Source organism: Mustela erminea, chromosome 9 (assembly GCF_009829155.1).
Source record: "Mustela erminea isolate mMusErm1 chromosome 9, mMusErm1.Pri, whole genome shotgun sequence".
Classification (NCBI taxonomy): domain Eukaryota; kingdom Metazoa; phylum Chordata; class Mammalia; order Carnivora; family Mustelidae; genus Mustela; species Mustela erminea.
This window is the reverse complement of record NC_045622.1, coordinates 25,218,663-25,243,061: the sequence shown is the minus strand read 5'-3', so window position 1 is coordinate 25,243,061 and position 24,399 is coordinate 25,218,663. Positions and strand designations below refer to the sequence as shown.

The following is a 24,399-nucleotide window of genomic DNA, read 5'->3' as shown; positions in this document are numbered from 1 at the left end:
CCAAAGCAACCACTTAACTTGCTTCCTATCAGTGAAGATTAATTGGCTTTCTTCCAGAACTTTATAAAAATGGAATTATACAGCATGTACTCCTTATTGTCTGGCTTCTTTTACTCAGCACAATATTTTGAGATTCAGCCACGATATTAGGCTTATTATGTTAACAGTGCATTCCTTCGTATTCTTGAGCAGTATCCCACTATATGTACATGCAACGATTTGTTTACTTATTCATCTGTTGATGAACATTTGGGGTGTTTCTAATTTGAGGCTATTCCAAATAAAGCTGCTATAAACATTCCTGTACAAATCCTCGTACTGGCACATGCTTTCATTTCTCTTGGATAGATACCTATGAAAGGAAGGGAGCAAGTTTGCATGACAGGTGTATTTTTAACTTTGTAAGAAGCCACCCAACTGTTTCCCAAAGAGACTACATCATTTTACATTCCCATCAGCAGTGTACGAGGACTCCCATTGTCCACATCCTATCCAACATTTGGTATGGTCAATCTTTCTCATTTCAGCCATTCTAATAGATGTATAGTGGCATCTCACTGTGGTCTTATGTTGCTTTTCCCTGATGACTAACGATGTTGAGCATCTTTTCATGTGCTTAAATTGCCATCTGTTTGTCTTCTTTGGAGAAGTGTCTTTTCGAATCTCTTCCCTAGTTTTTTAAAATTGGTTTGCTTAGCTTCACATTACTGAGTTTTGAGAGTTCATTCCATATATTCTGGATACGAGTCTTTTCACAGATACATAATTTGCAAAGATTCTCCTCCGAGTCTGCAGCTTGTATTTTCATTCTCTTAACAGGGTCTTTTGAAGAAGAGATTTTCATTTTGATGACATTCAATTTGTCAAGGTTTTCTATTATGGATTGTGATTTTGGTGCTGTAACTAAGAAATCTTTGCCTAATCCAAAACAACGAAGATATTCTCCTATGTTTTATTCCAATACGTTTAGGCTCACATTTGGACCTATAATGCATTCTGAAATAAAAACATTTTTTTATTTTTTTAAAGATTTTATTTATTGGGCGCCTGGGTGGCTCAGTGGGTTAAGCCGCTGCCTTCGGCTCAGGTCATGATCTCAGAGTCCTGGGATCGAGTCCCACATCGGGCTCCCTGCTCAGCAGAGAGCCTGCTTCCCTCTCTCTCTCTCTGCCTGCCTCTCCATCTACTTGTGATTTCTCTCTGTCAAATAAATAAATAAAATCTTTAAAAAAAAAAAAAAAAGATTTTATTTATTTATTTGACAGACTGAGATCACAAATAGGCAGAGAGGCAGGCAGAGAGAGAGGGGGAAGCAGGCCCAATGTGGGGCTCGATCCCAGGACCCTGAGATCGCAACCCGAGCCAAAGGTAGAGGCTCAATGCACTGGAAATAAAAAATTTTTTATTTGGTGCAAGGTATGGATGAAAGTTACTTTTCTTTCTTTGTTTCTTTCTTTCCTTTTTCATATGGATATCCAATTGTTCCACTATAATTTGTTGCACAGACCATCCTTTGTCTGCTGAGTTGCCTTTGCATCTTTATCAAAAATCAGTTGTCCAAGGGGCATCTGACTGGCTGTTGGTAGAGCATGCAACTTTTGATCTCAGGGTCGTGAGTTCAAGCCCCATGTTGGGGACAGAGCTTACTTAGAAATTTTTTCTTAGGGGTGCCTAAGAAAAAAGGGTGGCTCAGCGGGTTAAGCCTCTGCTTTCGGCTCAGTTCATGATCTCAGGGTCCTGGGATTGAGCCCCACATAGAGCTTTCTGCTCAGCAGGGAGCCTACTTTCCCGCCCCCCCACCCGGCCACCTGCCTCTCTGCTTACTTGTGCTCTCTCTGTCAAATAAGTAAATAAAATCAAAAATATTTTTCTTAATTATTTTTTAATTTTTTTTAATCAGTTGTCCATATATTTGTGGGTCTGTATCCCAGCCTCCATCCTATTCCCTTGATCTCTTTATGTATGTTTAATTGGGTCTAATTCCAGATTCATTCTGTTCAACTGACCTCCTTATGTATGTTTATGCTAACACCATATTGTCTTCATTACTGTAGCTTTGTACATCAAAGAAGCTTTTGAAATACTAAGTGAGTTTGGCCAGCTTACAGGATACAAAATTAATACACAAAAATCAATTGTATTTCTATATATTAACAAGGGCCAATTAGAAATTTAAAAAATTTTTAAATACTATTTACAATAACATCGACAACATGAAATACTTAGGGGGCAAATCTAATAAGAGATATACAAGACCTATAACTAAAAAATACCAAATACTGCTGAGAAAAATTTTAGAAGACTGAATAAATCAAGTAATATCCCATGTTCATGGATTGGAAGACTCAATATATTTGGCTATTCTCCTCAAACTGGTCTAGAGATTCATATAATCGTGATCAAAATCTCAGCAGGCTTTTTGGAGAAATCGCTGTAGTGCTTATGAAATTCACATGGAAAATGCAAAAGACTCAGAATAAAAAGACCAAAACTTTTTGGACAAGTGTCACCTAATCTTAAGCCTTTTATAAAGGCAATGAATTTTTTTTTTAACTTCAAAAATCATATATTTCACTTCCAAGACTGAAGTTTATACTTTGATGGTTACTTTTTAGAGCAGTCCTTTCTTATTTTATGACTACATGACCTTCTTGCTCTTTCTTAGGATACTAAATTGATTGATTGATTGATTGATTGATTGATTTACATTAGAATTTTGGCTTTGTCTTTGCCTTTCTCTTTCAGGGTGTAAATTTTCATTAAATGTCCAATGGCCCCTGGTAGTCTAATCATGTTTACAAATGAAAAAGTAGTAAGGCTTTGGGGCGCCTGGGTGGCTCAGTGGGTTAAAGCCTCTGCCTTCGGCTCAGGTCATGATCTCAGGGTCCTGGGATGGAGCCCTGCATCAGGCTCGCTGCTCAGCAGGGAGTCTTCTCCCTGCCCCCCACCTGCCTCTCTGCCTACATGTGTCTACTCTGTCAAATAAATAAATAATCTTTTTTTAAAAAATTAGTATGGCTTTGGCAAGACTCTCTGAATACAGTGTGTGTATGTTTACACATGTTGATAAAATGTAACAAAATAATAACTTACGAAGCTAATTTTCCATTTTCAGAGTAATTCACAATTTTTCTTACCAGATCCTCAAACAATCCTGGAATCTCTCATGACTGGCACCATCACTCCCACTCTATCGATACGGCAGGGAGAAATGAGGACAGCTACTTGGCGGCAGACCCAGATTTGATCCTGGTTTTCTACCTCCCAGTGTGACTAGCTTCAGGAACTCAGGATGCAGGTATTGAAGGAAATGGAAAGCAAGCTCCTTGGGAAGGGGAAAGCAGCTGACAGCATGGACAGTGGACCCCAGGGGCCACCCCCAGCGCTGCTGTAGAGCAAAGCTGTCAGCATTGGGACTGGCTCAATGGGAGGGCCTTAAGTCACCCATACAGTGTGAATTCTGGGGCTCCACTCAGCCCAGACATGCTGTTTAATCAGTAACTAGACTGCTTCCTTTTATAACCCTACTCTCAGTTCCATTCTTAGGCGTATTAGGGATCATCTTGCCTAACTTAGTCACTTTATTTATAAGGAAACTGAGGCTGACAGAGAAGGAGTGTGACCTGTCCAAAGTCACAAAGGGAATGAGGTCAGGAAAGCAGCAAAGCCGAGACAAGAGCCATGTCCTTCCCGCCGCACATGGGGTTTCAGACCTGCCCAAGGTCCCTCAGCCTCCAGAGGAGGGGTGGCAGGAAGCTCCCATCCACTAGATCTTAACTGCATACGTAACCAACTCTCCACATGTACCAATCTCTCTGCAGGGCCATAAAACCAACGGAAGACAAAGTATGCCAGTGCCTGCTCCTGCCTCTCCTTTCTCTCATAAAAGTAAACACATCAACAGGTGCACATAGAATCTCAGTGCTGGGAAGCCAGGTGCTCACTTATCATGAACAGAGACAGAGGCCACATAACTTTGTGGCCAATTCCCACCAGCCAGCTCAAGTTAAATTATGGCCTGAGTCCCCAGAAACAGGATGGCTCAAGGCCAGCTCAGACAAGAGAGCAAGGAATGACTTGCCAAAGGACAGATGCACATGAAGGGCTCGGAGCACACACATGCTGACAACCTCGAGGGCTGAAGGGGAAGAACCCGAGGGGCAGGATGCAGGGACAAGATGAGACAACCACCATTTCCATCCAGCTTCCTGGGGGGGACCAGGAGGTACAGTATAGAAATCCAGAGACCGTCCGAAAGAAAATGACTTAGAGAAGGTATCCGATGACACAGGGAAAACTCTTGCCGTCACCTGACTCCCATCAAGTAAAAAACTCATCGTAACTGAAATTGAATGTGAAGCAAACAAAACCCAGTGTCCAAGTCAACCAAAACTTCCTCCCACTTTGAAAGGCATCTTCTCCTGGGGTACCTGTCACCGGCTCCAACTCTCCAGGACCCACCCTCCCATGGGCTCCAGGGACCAGCAAATCCAAAGCCAGAACCTTCCACTGGTAGCTCAGAAGGTGCTCTTCACTGGAGACAAGCAACTGGTAAGTGCGTGCATTTTAAACAGCAAAAATAACACTGACTATCCGAAAATCTACACAAGATTTTGATCAGAGCGGGCGGCAGGAGGCGAGGGGGGGGGCAGTTAACCTTCGTGCTAGATTTTTTTTTTTTTTTGGATGATTGTTCCTCATTCGGCTACGGTTGGGTGGGACCTGATGGGAAGGCAGGGGAGGAAACTAAACACTGAAGAAGTCACGCGGAGTCGTGGGATGACATCACACAACAACTGGTCATCTGCTTCTGCTGTTGGAAGATCAGGATCAAGGGGCAGAGGTGATGTCACTGGCTGGAGACACAGATGTTTTGCTCCCACCATAGACAAGGACAAGGGTGGCTGGCTTCATGGGAGGGGTCCCAATCTCACGGTGTCATCATCACCAGCACAGTCATGCGAATGTCCCTCAGACTGTCCAAGCACGAAAGGACAGCCAGAGCCTCTGCAACGGCTTTTCAAGGCAAGGAGGTATTTTGTAGCACTCGAAGAAGCCCTCCTTTGCAAGGAGCAAGACAAAGCCAGCGTAACTCCCCAGGGCCACCCCCTGATGCTGGTTCCAGTCCAAGCCTGGACAACGTCCCTAGAAACACAGTGCAAAGTCACCTAGGACAACAGAGCAAGGAATGACCTCTGAACACTAGCACCGTAGTGGTCATCCCAGGCAATGCTGAGCACAGACATGCACAGAACTGACCCACCAGATGTGAGTGACCCTGGAGAAAGGCCTCTTTTTTCCAGTTGCTGTTTAGGAAGGGAGGTGGGTCCTTACGTAGCTGGGCTCTCTCCAAACTCAGCCGCTGTGGACAAAGAACACCCAGCCCATGCACAGGCTCCGAGGGCAGAGACTTCCCAGTGACCAGCACAGAGACTTCTGAGGGCAGAGAGTTCCCAGTGACCAGCACAGAGAGGACACTTGATTTGTTCGTCATGGGATGACCAAGGGGACAAATGAGAAGGGAACATTGAAATCCTCCACCCACTCACCACACTGACCCCATCGATCCCACAGAAGGCCGGAGTCTCGAGAAACCCACAAGAGGCTCCCGTTCCCATGATCCTACCACTTAGCATTTTCCAGGCTTGTCAGGTCATGAAAGATCATAAAAGTATAAAATAAAGCAAACACAGTGCTTGCCCAGTATCCAGATTCCCAAGCCACTCTCCCTGGAGCTTCTGATTTCAGGAGGTCAGGGGCAGGGCCCCGGGATCTGAAAGTTTAACAACTCACCCAGGTGAGTCTTAGGAACCTGACAGTTGGAGAAACGCCACCTGCCAGTTCCCAGAGGCTGCCTGCCGGACTCACCCACTTCCTGTTGCTGTGAGAGGAGCCAGCCAGGTTGGCTTTCGCCCGCCCCATTTTAAACAACCACCTGCACGCAAGGCACCTGCTCTACAGACTGGGCTCTGCTTCTCGCCCAGGGACCCTCCCACAATGGGTCCCACAAGAGGGGATCGGCATGACCCCAAAGTCCCCAAGGCTGCCACCAGAGTTCCTCAGAGTAACGCATTCCCAGCCGAGGCCTGGTCAGCAGGTGGGGGACTCCCTAAACCTTTCCGCCTTTTTGGTGCCCAACCTTCTCACCCTTGCCCTTTGACCCCGTCCCTGTCCTCAGCCGCCCCACCAGAAGCAGCTGCTGGGAAATGGGTGGGGCTTCCGGGCCCCAAGGAGGATCCAGAATCACCTGTGGATCTGTGACCCCGAGCTGTCTAGAGGAGAGAAAAGCCGACCCACAGCCAACAGTTTCTACTGAAGGAAGTAAATCCTTCAGTAAACTCTGCCCACCTGGTCACAGCAGGAAGGAAAGTCCCCTGGGGCCTGACTCTGCCACCGTGGGCTACACAGAGACTCAGTAGTTCCCACACAGCCGGCATCTGGCTCCCGCAGGTGTCACGCCATGTCCCTTTCCCAGACCCCACCCACACAGCCGAGGGCCAGGACCACATACTCCTGCAGCGACACCTCACAAGGGAACAGAAAACAGACAGAGGGCAGGACCACCAGATCCAAATCCCTTCCTTCCTTTTGGAAGGGTTGGGTTGGTCATCACCTGGATGAGGGGTCATACCTGAGAACCCTGAGCTACTGGGGCCAATCTTTCTCACGGAGCCTCAGTTTTCCCCTCTAAAAAGTGGGTTAATAACCCCTTACAGTCTCTAAGTAGAGGTGTTGTAAAACATAATTAGCTGATTCCTGCTAATGACAGAGGCCTCCCTACAACTGCCCTCTGATGCTCATTTCTCCACCCACAGTCAGTCCACCTGCCTAAGCGCCACCTGTGACCAAGGCGCATTCCTCCCCCTGGTCTGGTCAAACAGCCAGAGTTCAAGTTCAAACATTATAATGAATGTAATGGTTGTTTTGGTGCAAAACAACCAGGCAGCCTCAAAGGTAGCCCATGTCCCCTGCCCTCTTGTCACTCGCCCCTGACCAAAAATTACCAGTAAGGCCTCGTTCTCCCGTCTGGGCTCCCACCCTTCCCGTCCTCTCCTCCTTCTGAGGAAGGTAGGGACTGGCCTTGCGGGGAGAAGAGAGCCTTCCTAGGGACCTCTGCGCCCGCTCACAGCCCAGAGGCGACTCACCTAGCAAGCCCATTAAGTCTGCCATCTACTTACATTCTAGGCCTCCATCTACACGTCAAGTTTCCAGTCATTTCCGAAACATTTCTTAAAACATTAAAATCCGTTGGGGCACCTGGGTGGCTCAGTGGGTTGAGCCTCTGCCTTCGGCTCAGGTCATGATCCCAGGATCCTGGGATCGAGCTCCGCATCAGGCTCTCTGCTCAGTGGGAGCCTGCTTCCCCCTCTCTCTCTGCCTTCCTCTCCGCCTATTTGTGATCTCTGACAAATAAATAAATAAAATCTTAAAAAAAAAAAAAATCCGTTCCAGGGGTGCCTTGGTGGCTCAGTCTGTGGAGCAGCTGCCTCTTGATTTCCGCTCAGGTCAGATCTTGGGGGTGGGGGGCCTGGGAGCCCCATGTCTGGCTCTGTACTCAGCAGGGAGTCTGCTTGGAGATTCTCTTTCCCTCTCCCTCTGCCCGTTCCTCTCCCTCTCAAGTAAAGAAGTCTTTTTTTTTTTTTTTTAAAGATTTTATTTATTTATCAGAGAGAGAGAGAGGGAGAGAGCAAGCACAGGCAGACAGAATGGCAGGCAGAGGCAGAGGGAGAAGCAGGCTCCCCGCTGAGCAAGGAGCCCGATGTGGGACCCGATCCCAGGACGCTGGGATCATGACCTGAGCCGAAGGCAGCTGCCTAACCAACTGAGCCACCCAGGTGTCCCTCAAGTAAAGAAGTCTTTTTAGAAATCCATTTTGAATGCAATTTTTTGCAGAACCTCAAAATAATAAAATAATAAATACCTTGGCTCAAGTGGCCTCAGGATCCAGAGGGTGTCCAGAATATTTCTTGAATCACTGCCCTCAAGGACAGTGACAGGCTTCCAAACCACAGAGGTAGACGGCACCTAACCCAAGGCCTTCCTGGATGGCTACAGGAAAGGGGCTAAAGCCCACGGAAGCCCTGGGGATGCCCTGACGGTTGCCAGGGCACCCACCCCCATCGTCCTCATGCCTCACAGCTCCCAGAGAGGGGGAGAGGCCACCACAAACATAGTCGTGATTTCTGTGCATCTTTGTGCCACGTTAGGCATCTTAAGTACAGATAATCCCTAATTCCTACAAATAGGTTTCATTTCCAGATGAGGAAATGTGTAAAGGAGGGTTACATCAAAAACCCAGATAGCTAAAAAGTGGCAGGGCGGAATTCCAGATTCCAAGGGATGGACAGCCTGCTGCTTCTCAGCGGGGTCAGCTGTCACCTCTTCTCCCGGAGCGTGCAGACAAGCACACCAAAGTGTAGAGAGGAACAGTCTTAAAGAACTCTCTGCAAAACTCTTCCTACAACAAAACCGGTTTCCGGGGCCCAAGTAGTGAGACAGCTTGCCCAACACTGTCTATGCATTTCCACCCCTTCAACACTGGTCTGGGGTGCTGACTTTCCCCACCTCTGACCTTGGCCCCAGCCAGGAGGCCCCCACACCTGTAAGGAGCTGGGAAGCTGTTCCCATCCTGCCCACTCAGAATGGCTCTGCTCTCCTCATCACCTTCCAAATCCACCTGCCCTTGAAAACATGACCCAAGGCTCCGCGCCTGCAGGAAACCTGCACGGACCACCTTCACCCACGTACTTTCTCTTGGAACCCCACCTCCCTTATGACCTGTACCATCCACTTGGCATCAGCGATACCCCAGTGCCATGCTAAGACCAGGCAGTCCTAGGGGGTCAGGTTACCCCTGTTTCTTTTTCATACTGCTTCTCTCCTCAACCCCCTTTAGGACCTTGCCCAGAGGGAGCACTTGATTGGTTAGTTGGTTGATTGATTGAGGGACCTCATTTTCCATAGCCACACTTGGGGAGCTTATGGGGGCAAGGTGAGACTCTCTGGGGAACCAGGGCCCAGGAGAGTTTCCAGTCTCATATCCCCAAGGTACCTTCATCTACCTGGAAGGGGAGAGAATGGTCAGTCCACCCCCCAGGGTTCTGTTGACAGCCTCCTAAGCTCTCTAGTGTCAGCCCTGGCCTGGCCACCTGCTTTGGGCAGGCCCACCTAAGTGTGGACTCTCCCAGCCTCTTCCTCTCCTAGCTTTCAATTACGTGTTCCCCGCAGGACACAACCTCTTTTGTAATTCAACCTTAGAATTCCATCTCTGCTTCCAGATCAGGTGGGAAAGAATGCCACCAGCAGCCCCTGCCCTACCCCGGGCTCCTCCTCCTCCTGTCTGCCTGGTCCTCGTCCTTAATCTCCTGCAATCCCTCTCCCCTCCTGCGCCCAGTCCCCAGATTCAGGGAGCACATGCATCTGCCCAGAGCAGCCCAAACAGAGATTACACCTGAAGCGAAACAAGAGAGTCATGAGGGGAGGGCAGCGCCATGCAACTCTTTTCATTCTTTCCTCAACTTCTCACTGAACCCGCCTTCCGATTTCACAAGCTGATGTTTTTTGTTACTTTTTTTTTTTTTTTACTTCATTTTTTTATTGGGAGAACTAGGTTTAGGTGCAGTTATATGAAATAATTCAAGGAGCGATCCCTTGTACACTCTGCCCAGTTTCCCCCAACGGTAACGTTTTGTAAAATTGTATCATAATACCACAAGCCGACATAACCCACTGAGGCAGCTTTCTCATTCTACTCAGACTCACTGGCGTGTGTGTGTTCAGTTCCTTGTAACTGATGGCCAGGGGAGGGTGGTCCTCCAGCCGCCACCCTTCCGTAGCCACGCCCCCCGTCTCCCTGCCCCCTCCCTGCTCAACTAGCCTCTTATTCTAATGTAGTCCTTGCAAAAAAATGTCATAGAAATGAATCATCCAGGATAAAATCTTTTGGGATTGCTGGCTTCTTCTGCTCAGCAAAATTCCTGGAGAATCCTTTGAGTCATTGCAGACACCAGGAGCGTGTTCTTTTTATTGCTGAGTAGTATTTCACGCAGGCACCATGGTCTGTGCAACAGCTTTTCCGCTAACCCTTTTTAACAGCTGCCTCGAGACACCCAGGGATCTCCAGAAGGTAGGGAAAGCCCCAGCCACCCGTTTCCTGGAACTGACTAGATTCCCAAAGCCACGTCAGGCACGTTTAGAGAGCAATAAACAGAAGGGTCAGTGTGAGTGAGAGGCTTGGAGAAGCAAGTAAGCAGGGCCCTGAGGGAAAGGCATCTGGAGGCCCAAGTCCACAGTCGGGGGCCAGAATCCCGGTGGTGCAAGCAGAAGGGCAGGAAAGTGAAAACCTAGAAATGTGTCCTTGGAATCACATTCCTAGAGCTGAGACAGGCTGTAGACACCACGTCATCTCCTGTGCTCCAAGGGCCATACCTTCCAGAGTTGGGGGAGGGGATAGTATTTTCCTTTCCTGCCAATCTTAGGAAGCTCTCTGGTCACACCAGCGTGATCAGCGTCACAATAACCCCGCACATTAGCACTGCGATAGAACCAGCCCTTGACTCCAGACGCAGTCCTACTCCGAGTCTGCTCCTGATCTGGCTAAACACGTTCCCCTCAATGATTCAAACGATGTGTTTTCTAAACCTCTGGCCATCTGCAACCTCCCAGGTAGCAATATTCCCGTGAAGACACAGTGTCCAGATTTCAACAGCATAATGCAAACAGGGACGGGCATGGTCTGCACAGCAGCCATTTGTCAATTACCTCCCTTATCCCGATGGCTCGATTTCCATTAATTGTCCAATAATACATTCAATTAACACAAATACTAAAAATAAATAATAATAAAAGATAATATAGCCACTTGATGAAAGCTTATGCACAAATCAAAATGGATTTTCAAAGGGTAGGTAATACCATGAAAAAACTCTAAGATACAATGTTTTGTGTTTTTTAAGATTTTTTTAAAAATTTATTTATTTCTTTAACAGAGAGAGCACAAGTACGGGAGCAGCAGGCAGAGGGGGAGGGAGAAGGAGGCTCCCTGCTGAGCAGAGAGCCGGATGTGGGACTCGAACCCAGGACCTGGGATCATGACCTGAGTCAAAAGCAGACACTTAACCAACTGAGCCATCCAGGCATCCTCTAAGATACAGGGTTAAAATGCCGGGGAAGTGGGGAGTCAAAAAACATATAGGTACTTCCCATTCCTCTAAAGTCAACTCTGGTGTCTCCTCTGAGAGGCTCCCAAGGAGGGCCCTTCCTCCTCTGTTTTAGTCAGATGACTTCTCAAGGGTTCGCTAGAACCCCAAACACCCCTCAGTCCCAGCCTCTCACCGTCTCAAGGTCAACCACCTGCTCTTTAAGGATGGTAGAAATGGGCTGTCTTGTTCCACAGTCCCAGCATGAGTCAACACAAGTAATAAATAACCCAGGGGTATCTGAGTGGCTCAGTCGGTTAAGCATCTGCCTTTCCACTCAGGTCATGATCTCAGGGTCCTGACCCAGCATCAGGCCCCCTGCTTGTCCCTCTCCCTCTGTCCCTCCCCCTGCTCATGCTGGGGCTTTCCCTCTCTCTCTCACTCGCTCTCAAATAAATAAATAAACAAATAAAATCTTAAAAAAAAAAAAAGAAAGAAAGAAAAAGAAAAAGAAAAAGAAAAAGACTGTGGGAACAATATAAGCCAAACTATTTATAGGGGTTATAAAACCAAGGAGAAAGAATTTCAGAGGTCTTTGCTTTCTAGTTTGCATATTTCTACGTTGATTGATACAAACAAACAAAAAAACAAAAAAAACCTTCCTAACTTTTGTATTCAGAAAAAGAAGCACCTTTTTTCTTTTTGAGAAATGCATAGGCAATACCAAATTATTAAAATGTCTTTCCAGGGCTCTTTCTCCCACTTCTCAATTCTTTTTATTTATCTGAGTTATCCAACTTGTCTCTAAATATGTATATCTTAGTCTTCTTAATAATAATTTTAAAGGGTGTAACCAAATGCAAATGTGGGGAAGGAGGAATTTCCTTTACATTTTAGGGAGCCACGGAACATGTCTGGCTTTTAGTGAGCTTGCCGTTGACTCAATATATTGGCTCTCCCGTGGCGCCCTGCTTGTTTCTCCCCCATCTCCTCACATCCCAGTCGTGGGAGGGAGGTGGTTTCTGTTTCCAGTGTTAAGGTGGCGCATGGCATTTACTCTGAACGAAGATGAACACAATTCCCGACACCCCACCATACAGGCTGTCCAGGTCCTTCTGACTCAGAATTAAGTCATCTGAGGTATTGGCCTTTCCCTCCCAGGAGGCTGTCATCTACAAAGCTGATAAGCAAATGCTCCAAGACTTCACCAGAATTGTTAGTAAACAATGGGGCGCCTGGGTGGCTCAGTAGGTTAGGTGGCTGCCTTCAGCTTGGGTCACGATCCTGGGGTCCTGGGATCAAGCCCCGACATCGGGTTCCCTGCTCAGCAACGGGCCTGCTTCTCCCTTTCCCTCTGCTGTTCCCTCTGCTTGTGCTCTCTCGGTCAAATAAATTTTAAAATGAAAAAAGAATTGCTAGGAACAAGAAATGGCCCAGAACCCAGGAACAAGGCAGGAGCAGCCCCCAGGTATGGCACAGAGTGACGCTATCCATGAAAGGACCCTCTTGGGCATAGATCAAATCTACCAGACCTCACTGTCTTCCAGCCCCCCACCCGCCACCATGCTAAGCTGATAGAAGGCTTGTACAGCAGTTCCCCAGGACACAAACTGTCTCCACAGCAAGGAACTGGGTAAAACATACACATATGGTAAGGCAGGTAAGAGTAAATCGTAAACAACCTGATGTGTTGGCTTGGGTAGGTGAATTTTTGCGTTCTTCCTTTTAAAACTGCCTTTATAATTGTAATCATGTGTATAATAAATAAGGCTACACTTTGTTCAAAGCCTTGTTGAAATCACATCTCCTGCCAGTCTCCTGGTCCACCAGATGAGTAACCTCATCAAAAGCGGAAACCAGACGAGTCTGGTGTGAGAGGTTTTTGTGGACTTGTGTTGGCGCCTGGTGCTTACCACTCTCTGTTTAATGACGTGTTCCAAAATTTTGCTGGGGATATGCATCAATCGCCATCACCTTTGGAATACAACTGCATAATGGCTTTGCGGTTAAGATCTAAGCTTTGAAGTCACACAGATCTAGGTCTGAACCCTGGTATACCTCTAATTGCCTTTGGGCCATTATGCAAACCTTTTGAGCCTCAGTAGTCTCATCTGTAAACTGGGCTTTTTTTCCTTTAGAGTTGTTGTGAGGAGAGAGATAATGAACGTTGAGTGATGGGTAGAAATGGTTGTAATCCTATTCCGCTCTACCTTTTCACTAACATCACCAAGTCAGAGAAACAAAGGATCTGAGATTTTGACCAGTTCACCAACTGTCCCAAGGATTCTAAGGATTCTGTTGCTAAGCCTGGACAAACTACGCAAATTCAGAAAATATGAGATTCCAAACCAGAAATTTTAGTAGACCTGCTTCTGGAAAAGTTCTTAACAAAGAAAAAGGGGCAATTACTGTCTGAGAACAAACCCCAAGCACCTTCTCACCACGGCCAGCCTGGGTAAGGGTTCTGAGGGAAGCCCAGAAGTTCCCGTTCCCATCTACGAACTGGCCATGATAATTATGGTAAGCACCCAGCATCTCAGAAACGTCCTGAGAAGAGAAATCCAGTTTCTACCCAAATCAAGCTCATTCTTAGCCTCAGTAATCCATCCAGTCCTGAGCCCACGGTCTGACACTCCAGCAGGCCAAGGAGAACACAGCAGAGCTAGACTGCCTGGCTTCAGATTCCAATCCCACTACTGTTTCACTCTGTGACCTCAGGCAAGTTACTTAGCCTCTCTGTGCTCCACTTTCCTCACCTATGAAGGGGTGATAATAATACTAAGAGGTATAATACATGGTCTATGCTCACCAAATGCTAGCAATGATCTGAACACTCCAGTAGTATATGTACAATGTCAGAAGCAACATCTTCAGGCCTTGGGCTGAGGGGCTGGGTCACACTCTATTCTTCTAAGAACAGACTTTCTCTCTTAGGAGAGACATGAGCCAACAGTCTGGGTAGGACCAGAGGCCAGAGAAGGAACTGACACCAGGGAACTCCAGCACCACAGTGGCCACCAGCCATGGCCACCGGCCATGGCCACAGCCACAGTGCAGGCAGCCATCCCCCTGGGGCCACAGCATGAGAGGTCCAAGTGGGGAGGGAGGCTGTGATGATGGGGCACTACCACCAACAAGCCAGCTCTGGAAGACCCCCACCACCCCCACTGTGGACTGTCCCATGGATTTAGATGCCCTGGGCTTCTGACTTGGGCAGCTACCGAGCTAGGGTTGTCTTCTCTGCCTCAGTTTTCCCATCTCCTAAATGAGGCCATGAAGGTCCAGGTCTTCCCAGGACTGGAGGCCCCCCTGGAGTAGGCAGCCTCCCTGTTCATTCACAGCACCCAGGAGACGAGTCCCCACCTAAAGAACCATCCTGGTTTCCCACTGCCCACCCTCTCTACTCTCCCCTCACCCCCTGCATACCCCTTCTCAGCACAAGGGCCTCTGAGAGAGCCCGGCAAGAAGGAAGTTGTTTTAAAGTCTGGGCGGGGTGGGGAGGGGGCAGCGGGAGGAAGAAGGGAAGAAGGAGTCAGTCGCATTGGTCTTGGGCTCACATTTCCTTCCTGTAGAAGGATCTTTCCCATAGAAGCTACATAAAGGGTGCTCTCGTTTCCCACAGCTCCTCAGAGAGAGTCCCTGTGTTCAGCAGGGCAGGCCGGCCCTTCTGGGAGGCCAGTGCCCCAGTGCCAGCCGGGGTTCCAGGCCTCTGCACAGGCCTCCTACCGATACAACGCACCTTCCTGTTGGTCTCCAGGCCTTTTCCAACTCAGAAATCCAACCCATGTGATGTGTGTACCACGCTGCAACTTACAAAGGGCTGTGATGTAAAGTATCCCTATTAATTCTTGCAGCAAATCTATAACACACATGTCATCCCCATTTTATAGTCATAGAAACTGAGGCTTAGACATTAGGTAACATCTCCGAGATCTCCTGCCAGGAAAGTGGAGGCAGCAGGTCTTGGTTCCATCATGTTGGACACTCCCGCCACCACATCACAGATGGCCCCATGCCCCAGTTCCCCTACCCTGAGCCTTTGAACCTGGGTTAGATGCCTCCTAAGTTATCTCCTGCACTCTGCCCAGGCTTCTCCAGACTCTAGTGCTTACCATACATACAGAACTTAATTTCCTGTATTCCACACTATACTGATGTCCCCTGCAAGCAGGGGCTCTCTGACCGGGGTCTTTCTTGTGTTATTGTCCAGAACCTGGCACGTGCTCAGTCAGTGGGTATCTAATAAATATTTGTTACATGGATGAGTGAATGTGTGACCAGTTCACAAAGAGAGGACTCTCTGAATAGCCAGAGCTGTAGAGCCTAGCCCCCACACCTGATTTCCCAGTTCGGGTCTCCATGTGCCTAGTGGATACTGAGTCCCACCCAGGCCACTCCTGATCTGAGAAGGCACCAATGGACGTCTAAGCACTTTTATAGCTCTAGCAAAGATTCAACACTGGGCACTCAGTGAGGCAGGCTTCCCAGTTCTGGTCATAATAATTGGCATCTTTACACTAGCTATCATGGAGGGAGGGTTCACACAATCCCCAGACACAATGCATAAGTCAGTAGGGCCTTGGGGACAGTAGGGAACACTGTGGTGGCCACTTCCTGCTTGATGGGAACAGCTTGGGGTGGGGCGAGGCTCACCGTCATCGGCCTAGGGAAGGATGCAGCCAAATATGAGAACCTCCAGACAGAGACTTTCTCCATCCAAGCAGGAATGGAAGTAGCCAGAAATTGGCAGTCAAAAGCAATAGTCCCCCTGAGGGGCTCAGCACGACCCCTCCAGGCTCTGCTGACACACAGAGCAAAACCAGGGACAGCAGCTGCACCTCCTGGTCAGGGAGGTCAAGGCCAAGTCTACAGACCCTGACCGCAAACACTGTAAGGTGATCCCAGGAATGAGATTTCTGCGAAGGCATGGGGTGGGAAGGAGTATCTGAGGACATCTTGGAGAAATGGAAATGAGCTTTGGGAACAGTCGGCTACTTTCTTCAGGATACGCTGCATCATATCTAATTTTTACACCCGTCTCTCAGCACAACTCTCAGGATTGTAATTTCCTTAAGGGAAGCAATTGTATCTTATTTGTTTTTGAGAACCCTCCCTCCAACAGTTCCTGGCCTGGGATTAGGTAGAGTTGATTCAATGGAGCCTGGCAGGAGAAATGACAGAGTGATCTCTGTGAAGGAAAATTGCAGAACCAGAAATGGAGGGGAAAACCCAATGGAAGAGAGAACGCGTGAGCTCACAGAAGATGAGAAAACGAGCAGGGGCCTAGGGGGAAAATAAGCAAGGGCTTGCAGGTGATGAGAGAAAGCTGGCTGTTGTGGCTCCAGGGGGAGCATGGAGATGAGCCCCAGGCCTGGCCCCTGGTCTGGAGGGCGTGTGGGTGGCCGGGCAGCACAGACAAGACTATGGAATCCCAGAAGGGGAAGTGGCGGGGGGCGGGGGGGGGGGGGTGAATTCTGAAAAAAAATCCCTGAAATAGCAAATACCAAACAGTACACCCTCTGCTGAGGAGGCAGGAGGCTCGAACCCCAGGAGGCGATTATCAGGGATTCATAAACATGGCAGTTACAGAAGTGAAAATAAAAGGCATACATGGGGTCGAACTGGCCTCAGGCAGGGAGGCTCAGCAGGAACCCAGTCCCAAGCCTCTGGGCTGGCTGCCCTGTCCGTGTTGCCTTCCACACAGGAAGTGAAATGTGGAGAAAACAAGAGTAACCCAGCCTTGATGGTTATTTGGGGTCCAGCTAATCACAGCAGCCCCAGGATCTGGCCTTCTGCAAACTCCCCCAGTCACCAGGCCACTTGGAGAAAAAGAATTGATTTCAGAGAGCTACAAACTGTGGCCTGATGTGGAGCAACGGCCACAATGTGCGCCAGCAGATGTTTCTGGACCAGGACAGGAGAGAAAGTGAGAGCTGGTGGTGCAGAGCCCCCCCATCATTTGCGGAAGGGAAAGCTCCCTGCAAAGGGAGCCCTGAGCGCCCGTTAAGTTTCTGCTGTGAGCCAGAGTTCGCTGGCATTTTGGGAAACCAGGGTCCCAGTTAGACGGAGGTAGAGTCCTAGTTGCTAGTCCCGCCTGGGTGCCGCCACCTGTGTGTCCTTCAATAAAGGAACAACCTATGCCCAAGTCTTCGCACTAAGGTTTAACATCCTTGAGATCTTTCAAGAGGTCTTTCATTGTTTTGTCTAACAGGAGCTGCCGACTTTGGGATCTTCCAAAAGGCTCAAGATACATGGTCTCACATCCCTTCCCAGAGAATCACCTTCCCAAAGGGCTCCATTCCCTCTTCGAAGCCCAGGGAAGCCCAACCCTGAAATCGTTAGAACTTTAGCACCACCTTAGCTCTGGTCTCCCAGTCGCCCTCGACAGAGGTCGCAAAATGCCTTTTGACCGGGAAGGAAAAAAGCAAACTCCCGCGGAGGCTCTGGCTCCAAAGCCCCCCGAAACCTCCCTTCCTCACCCCAAATCACCGTGCCTCCACCCCTGGTTCTTTCCAGATGTGCGGTAAGAGCACGGAGTTAATGGAGGAACTGAGACGGAGCCCTTTTTTCAGGTCAGGGAAAGGACGGGGGAGAGATTCGGCGTCTCCAAGGACCTGTGGGCTGCGCCTCCACCGTGGCCGGCTGGCGCGGGGCAGGGCTGGTACCAAAGGTCCGCCAGGCACCCGCGGAACAGGAAATTCCACCTGCCGGGCCGGCCAGCGCCGGGGCCACAAATGGGCAATGGAGCAGTTCCCTTTGCCAAGACAAAGCGCCGCGCTACAGCGCCCGGGGCCCTATGCGCCCGCGCGCAGCACCCAGCTCCGGGCCACTTGGGGTGGCTTCCCGGGCCCCGACGACGCGCGCAAAGCCCGCGCCCCTCTCCCACCTCAGGCCTCGAGCTGTACTTGAGTCCCGCGCGGAGGTCCTTGGAGCCCCCTCCGCCCTTGCGGGCGCGATTGCTCTTCATGGTCCCGGTGGCCGGTCGCGAGTCTCAGAGGCGTGGTCCCCGCGGGCGGCTGGCTCCCATCGTCGTCGGGGCGCGGGGGACACGAAGGGCGCGGGGCGCCCGAGGGCGCACGGGGCTCACCGGGGCGAGGGTCGCGCGGGCTTGCGCGGGGGTCGCAGGGCGCGCGGGGGAGCAGGGGGCGCCGGGGGCGCGGAGCGTGCGGAGTTCCGGTCGCAGCCCGGCGTGCCGGCCGCCGGCGGTCGCTCTCGCCCTCACTCTTCCTGTCCGGGGCAGGTAGTTTCAGGGTGTGGCTTCCCCGGGCCCGCCCCGCCGCCCGGCCGCCCGGCCGCCTCTCCGGCTCACCCCTCCCAGGCCTGCCGCCCCCTCGCCCGCTCCCGCCCAGCGCAGAGCCCCGCGCCGCCTCCTCCCCTCGGGGAGAAGGGAAAGAGCAGGCCATGGCCCGGAAGGTGAGTAAAACTCAGCGACCTGCGTGGTGGTGGCCATTAGCATGAACTGTGCCCCGCCCATGTGGGCCCAAGGTGAGTACCGAGGAGCAACGAGAGTGAATCCACCGCTCTCCTCCTCTCCTAGAGGTGACACTTTGCGCCGGGAGACAAGCCTTCCGTCCACCTCCCCGATGCCAGCCATGGTTTCTCTCCCTCTCTCTGGCATCTCTGTGCAGTCTCTACCTTGCTCTATGACTAGGTCTCAATTATAACCCTCCAAACCTAAACAAAAACCAGAACTGCTCCTTGACCCAGCCTCCCCCTCCAGCCACGGCCCTCCTTCCCGGTGCCGTGGCCATGGGTGCCGTGGCCATGGCCGTTGCTGCCTCTTCCCCTCTGCTGGGAGGTCCTTACTGAGATGTGTGTCCAGCTTTCCCTGGCTGGGGGACCAGAGACTCCAGTTGCTCACCAAATGTAATCTTACCGGCTCCCGGCATCCTTCACCTACTCCCCACATCCCATACTGATGGATCCCATCCTCAAAGGCTCACCTTCCCCGGATTCTGGTCCTACTTTCTGGCCCCTAAAGGTCAAGGTTCCCAAAGTTGTCTCTTGAGCCTTCCTTCCTACACTTTCTTGACATCTCATCTCCTCTAATGGCTTCAGGTAGGTAAATCTGCCTTTCTAATATTGACGTCAGGAAGGACTGCCTTTCTGCATTAAAAATAGCTCAGAAACTTATCCATTTGTGTTCTACCGGTATTACACAGGCAACAAATATAACTGAGCACGTGGTATATGCTCAGCAGTGTTGTAGGTGCTGGGAAACAATAAACAAAATAAAAATCTGTGCTTTGCAATCCACAAGCCCCAAACTTCCTTCCCAGGCTTGACCATCTTCCACGCTTTCCTCGGGCTGTAATAGAAGTCTTCTAGACTCAAAATCTTGGAATTATCTTTGACTCTCTATCTTTTTATACCTTGTATCTAATTTGTTCCAAATCTGGCCAAGTCTTTCTCTCCAAGACCTGATAGGGATAGCCCTTTCTTTACTCCCTCCTTCAAAGACCGCTTGAATAAAAGCCCTCATCACCCTTTTCCTGGATTTGTATAAGAAGCAAAGGGATCTCCTGTCTCCAGTTTGCTCCCCTCTGATCCCTCCTGCACACAGCGCCATTACCCTTCCTAAGACTCAGCTTTTGTAAAACCTTCCCTGTCTTTTGGATCAAATCCATCCTCCTTAGCATGGCTCTCACAGTGTCACCCATCTTCCTTTGCAACCTCGTTGCCGAGCCTTCCTGTTTGGACCCGGTCTCTGCAAGCAGACCTCCCCACATGTGCTCCTCTCCTAATGCTCCTCGTGCACAGAAAAGCCCTTCTCCTTCACACCCGTCTCTGCACATGGGGGCAGAGTCGCTCACGGTAGTTATGAGTGTGTTGTCATTGTTCACAGGGTGTTTTTAGTTTTCTGCCTTGGGCACGGGCTAGGATTGCACTCCCTCTCCTTTGAAGTCAGGTGTGGTCATATGGCCAGCTGTGGACAAGGAATTGTTAAATGAGGAGGTAAACACCACTTCCAGGTAGGAGCGTAAAGAGGGAATACGCAGTGCCATGCCCTCTTCCCCAGTGAAGTACGAGTTCAGGTAAGACCTTCACTCACCCGGTGATCCGAAACGGCTGCAGTGAGCAGAGTCTCTTGCTGATTGATGGGCTTTGGCTGCGGAGACTGAATGGGAAGCCAGCTTTGGGGACAGTAGGCCCCTGGTAGTTGAGGGTTGTTCGATATTGCGACAAGCCTAGCCCACCCTAATATATTACCTCCTCCATGAGGCTTTCCTTCCCTCTAAACCAGGACTGGGTCTCCTTGGACCTTTTTCATGGAATGCATCACCTTTCCTTAGCATTTCTGTCAGTGTCTTACTCACCTTTGAGTCTCTGAGCTCAGATTGCACCAGCACTATTGCTCGGGGCAATTTAATAAATGGGAAATAAGTCTGCCACTGTCCGTAGAACACATTCCAAAGCTACCTAGAAGATATCAAGAATAATTTCCTGCATATCAGGACATGGTCACCAAAGGTTTTGTGTAGGCGCTGGGGTTACTAATGATGCAACAGGCTTCAGTTAGTGTGGGTGATTGACAGCAAGCCAGATCCGAGGCGAGAGAAGTGAGACAGCGTGCATGGAGCTAAACTCATCTCTTAGCTCCTGGAGCTAAGAAGTGCCTTGCCCACAGAAGGCGCATGGGGAAGGTACCACTGAACACAATACACATGCAAGGCATTGACTCTGATTCCAGATTACGAGGAGGCCATGCAGACCGAGACCCTTCTCTGTGGTCACTGTCACGTCCATTTACATTAAACCAATCCTCATAAAATTATACTAAGTGAGATAAGTGTTTTTATTCCCAAATTATAAGGAAAGAAAGCCAAGAGCAGGCAACTCACGACCCTGAGACACCCAGAGGATGTAGCCAGGTTCTCACACTCTGAAGGGGTAAATCCAGACTCAAACTCAGTTGGAGACCAGGGTCATTCATCGGTCTCAATGACCAACTCACACAGACTCCATCATCTCCCAGCTCACCCCAGACATTCCCATTCCAAAGCGGCCAGCCATGTCGTGGGTCAGTCTTTCTCATACTGACCCCAGGACCCTGTCTGCTGGGGAAGTCAGTTCCATGCCCCTGGGACACCCCCCACCCCCCTCCGCCACCTTTCCAATTACCCCACTGTCCTTGGGGCCAGAGCCACTTAGAGCTTGTACAAGTGTGGACCTGACCACAGGCCAGAAAACAGGTTTCAGCTGGTGATACCGTGGGAGACAGTGGGGCCACATCTGGTAGACCCAGCCCAGCCCCAGTTTAAAATCACAGAGCCCTGTTCCGGTCCAAGATGGCAAGCACAGGGGGGGAAGCGCCACTGAAGCAGATTGTGCCAGGCCTGCAGGCCAATCCCACCCCTGCCAGGAGAAGTTTGCAGACAAGGAGTGTGGGGCATGGGGGAGGTTTGGCATAAACAGGGTAGAGCAGGGTGAACCAGCTACGGAGCCATCATCCGTGAATGTAGCCACATATTCTGGAACAACGGGATTGATTGGCACCTACTGCCACCTTGGGTTTCGTGCTGCTGCGGCTCTAGCCATTCCCTGTGGAAGGTGGAAACGCACTTTCTAAATACGAGTTTTTAGTAGCCAATGGGTGATTCTGCCTTCTCCCTGCACGACCACTTCACCGCACCCCACTTTTTCTCCTTCTCCTGCAGAACTCCAAATTCATCTGAATTATCACTCTGTGAAACTTTCTCCAGGCATATTAATCTCTTCTTCCTCAGTTCTCCCAGAAATCTGTACACCAACACCAGAGCTTGCTTTAGGGGCCATTTGGTTGTCCCGGTCCCGGGAAGAGCTCTTTAAATGTCGTTGCAGGACGGAATGAGCAAGGACCATCCATGAAGCTGATGGGAATGTCAGGGTATCGAGCCCTTGCTCCAGCTTCTGTTCTTGGGTTTCTTCATGTACAGTTTAAGAATAAGAGTATTGGGGTGCCTGGGTGGCTCAGTGGGTTAATGCCTCTGCCTTCAGCTCAGGTCATGATCTCAGGGTCCTGGGATCGAGCCCCGCATCAGGTTCTCTGCTCAGTGGGGAGCCTGCTTCCTCCTCTCTCTCTGCCTGCCTTTCTGCCTACTTGGATCTCTGTCTGTCAAATAAATAAATAAAATCTTTTAAAAATTAAAAAAAAAAGAATAAGAGTATTTACCTCATATATCATGATTTTATGAGAATTAGACCTAATGGGTTTACTGTAACAACATAGGGTTACACTCGTCGCTCTGTCACATAACAGCACGCTCTCAGGAAGTCAACCTGACACAGTGATTGTAGAGAAGGGTCTCAGCCTGCATCTCTTCCTCTTAATCTGGAGCGGCATTAAAGGCACTGCATGCAATTTGCATTCAAATGATAGCACCCAATGCTTCCTGTGTCAGGGCGTTTATGGGCTCATCAGATAAGTGGTGATGGGGCACCTGGGTGGCTCAGTGGGTTAAGTCTCTGCCTTCGACTCAGGTCATGATCCCAGGGTCCTGGGATCGAGCCCCGCATCGGGCTCTCTGCTCAGCAGGGAGCCTGCTTCCCCCTCTCTCTCTGCCTGCCTCTCTGCCTACGTATGATGTCTCTCTCTGTATCAAATAAATAAATAAAATCTTTAAAAAAAAAAAAAGATAAGTGGTGATGTTCTAGGAAGCCAGGAAGCAACGTGAGACACTCCTTTCCTAGCAGAACAGCAAGTTTTATTTATTTTTTATTTATTTATTTTAGGCAAGCTCTAGGCCTAGTGTGGGACTTGAACTCACGACCCTGAGACAAAGAGTCACATACTCTAACGACTGAGCCACCCAGGCACCGCTTTCTCAAGTATGATTTTTTTTCTTTTTTGAAGGGAAGATTGCTTCATATATGGTGGTATGTTTCCATCTGGCCGGTTGTCTTATATTTCCAGCTTTATGCTTATATTCTAAATTCAGGAAATGTGGAGAGTAACGTTTCAGGTTATCATGCCTTGTTTATTTACTGACTGAAGTACCTCTGTAGGGCGAAATTTCCCATCAACGCGGTGGGGGGAGGTGGGTAACATTTGCATTGGCAAGGAAGGATAAAGGCCCGAATCTTTCCCTTTATTTGGCAGTTTTCAAAATAGTTAATTCCCTAACATCTTCTAAAAGGAACAATTGGGGTGCCTGGGTGGCTCAGTGGATTAAAGCCTCTGCTGTCGGCTCAGGTCATGATCCTAGGGTCCTGGGATCGAGCCCCACATCAGGCTCTCTGCTTGGTGGGGAGCCTGCTTCCTCCTCTCTCACTGCCTGCCTCTCTGCCTACTTGTGATCTCTGTCAAATAAATACATAAATAATCTTTTTTTTTTCTTTTAAATAAATAAATAAATAGATAAAATGCTCAACAAATTCATCTGGATATTTCCAATGCAAATTTAGGACCACTAGGTATCGACAGAACTTATTCTTGTGTCTGTATTTTTCCCCCACACTGAGTCCTCGTTCCCATGTCACTTTTTTTCTTTTGCCTGATCTTCGTTGTTCAATGAAGGTCACAAGTACAATTTTCTCATTAGAGTTCAGTGACTTTGTTTTTAATGGAGTTTTTGTCAACTTGCCAATTTACGAACAACATTATACCCTAACTAATTTGAGAGAAAATAAAAAGAGGCAATTATTAAAAGATTCTTAGCGAGTTCATAGAATCTCTGGGAGGGCCAGAGAGGCAAGAGGAAAGACAGCCAGGAACTAGGCCAGTCACCACACAAGGAAGCCCCCCAACTCCCACTGGATCCGGGGAGATAGCGCTACAGCTCTGTCCCAGTGAGACTCATCCTGCAGGCCAGTACCTCCCCACACCCTCTGGTGCCCCAGAGCTGCCTGCCTCTGCTGTTACTTGAGCCAGAGAGTGACGTGTGTCCTTTCTTTGTTCCTTCTTGAATAGTGAGTGCATCTCATTGGCAGTCCCGAGTTAGATCTGGGTCCTACCTACAAACCAGCTGAAAAGTCGAGTTCTGTTTCCTGTCTTGGGCAGGCAGGACTTTTAACGTGGAAATCCTCCAAATAAAGGAGGGCTGCTCAAAAGATGCCCTGCCGTCTATGAAGTAGGCAGTTGCAGGTGTTCTGAGCTGGTCGTCTGGAATGTGCCCTCCAAGCCTTTCTGAAAGGCATTTTATTCACCCCAGGCTACTACTTCTGTCTAGACAGCACCATTGAGCACTTTCTTCTGTCTGACTTCCCCTGCCCTATCCTTATCACCCACACATCCAAGTTCACCCCTTCTTCCATCTGGTGTGTGGAGCTATGCCCCAGCCTA

General features: G+C 49.4%; 1 protein-coding gene across 1 annotated transcript in view; it reads right to left on the bottom strand.

Moving 5' to 3' along the window:
• The window catches only part of ST14 (suppression of tumorigenicity 14), a 40,154-nt gene extending 21,753 nt beyond the window's left edge, over positions 1–18,401 (bottom strand). The window contains exon 1 of the mRNA XM_032358572.1: positions 18,025–18,401. Within this exon, the coding sequence (XP_032214463.1) occupies positions 18,025–18,105 (81 nt within the window). The 5' untranslated portion in view covers positions 18,106–18,401. The remainder of the gene's footprint in view (positions 1–18,024) is intronic.
• Positions 18,402–24,399: the final 5,998 nt, after the last annotated feature.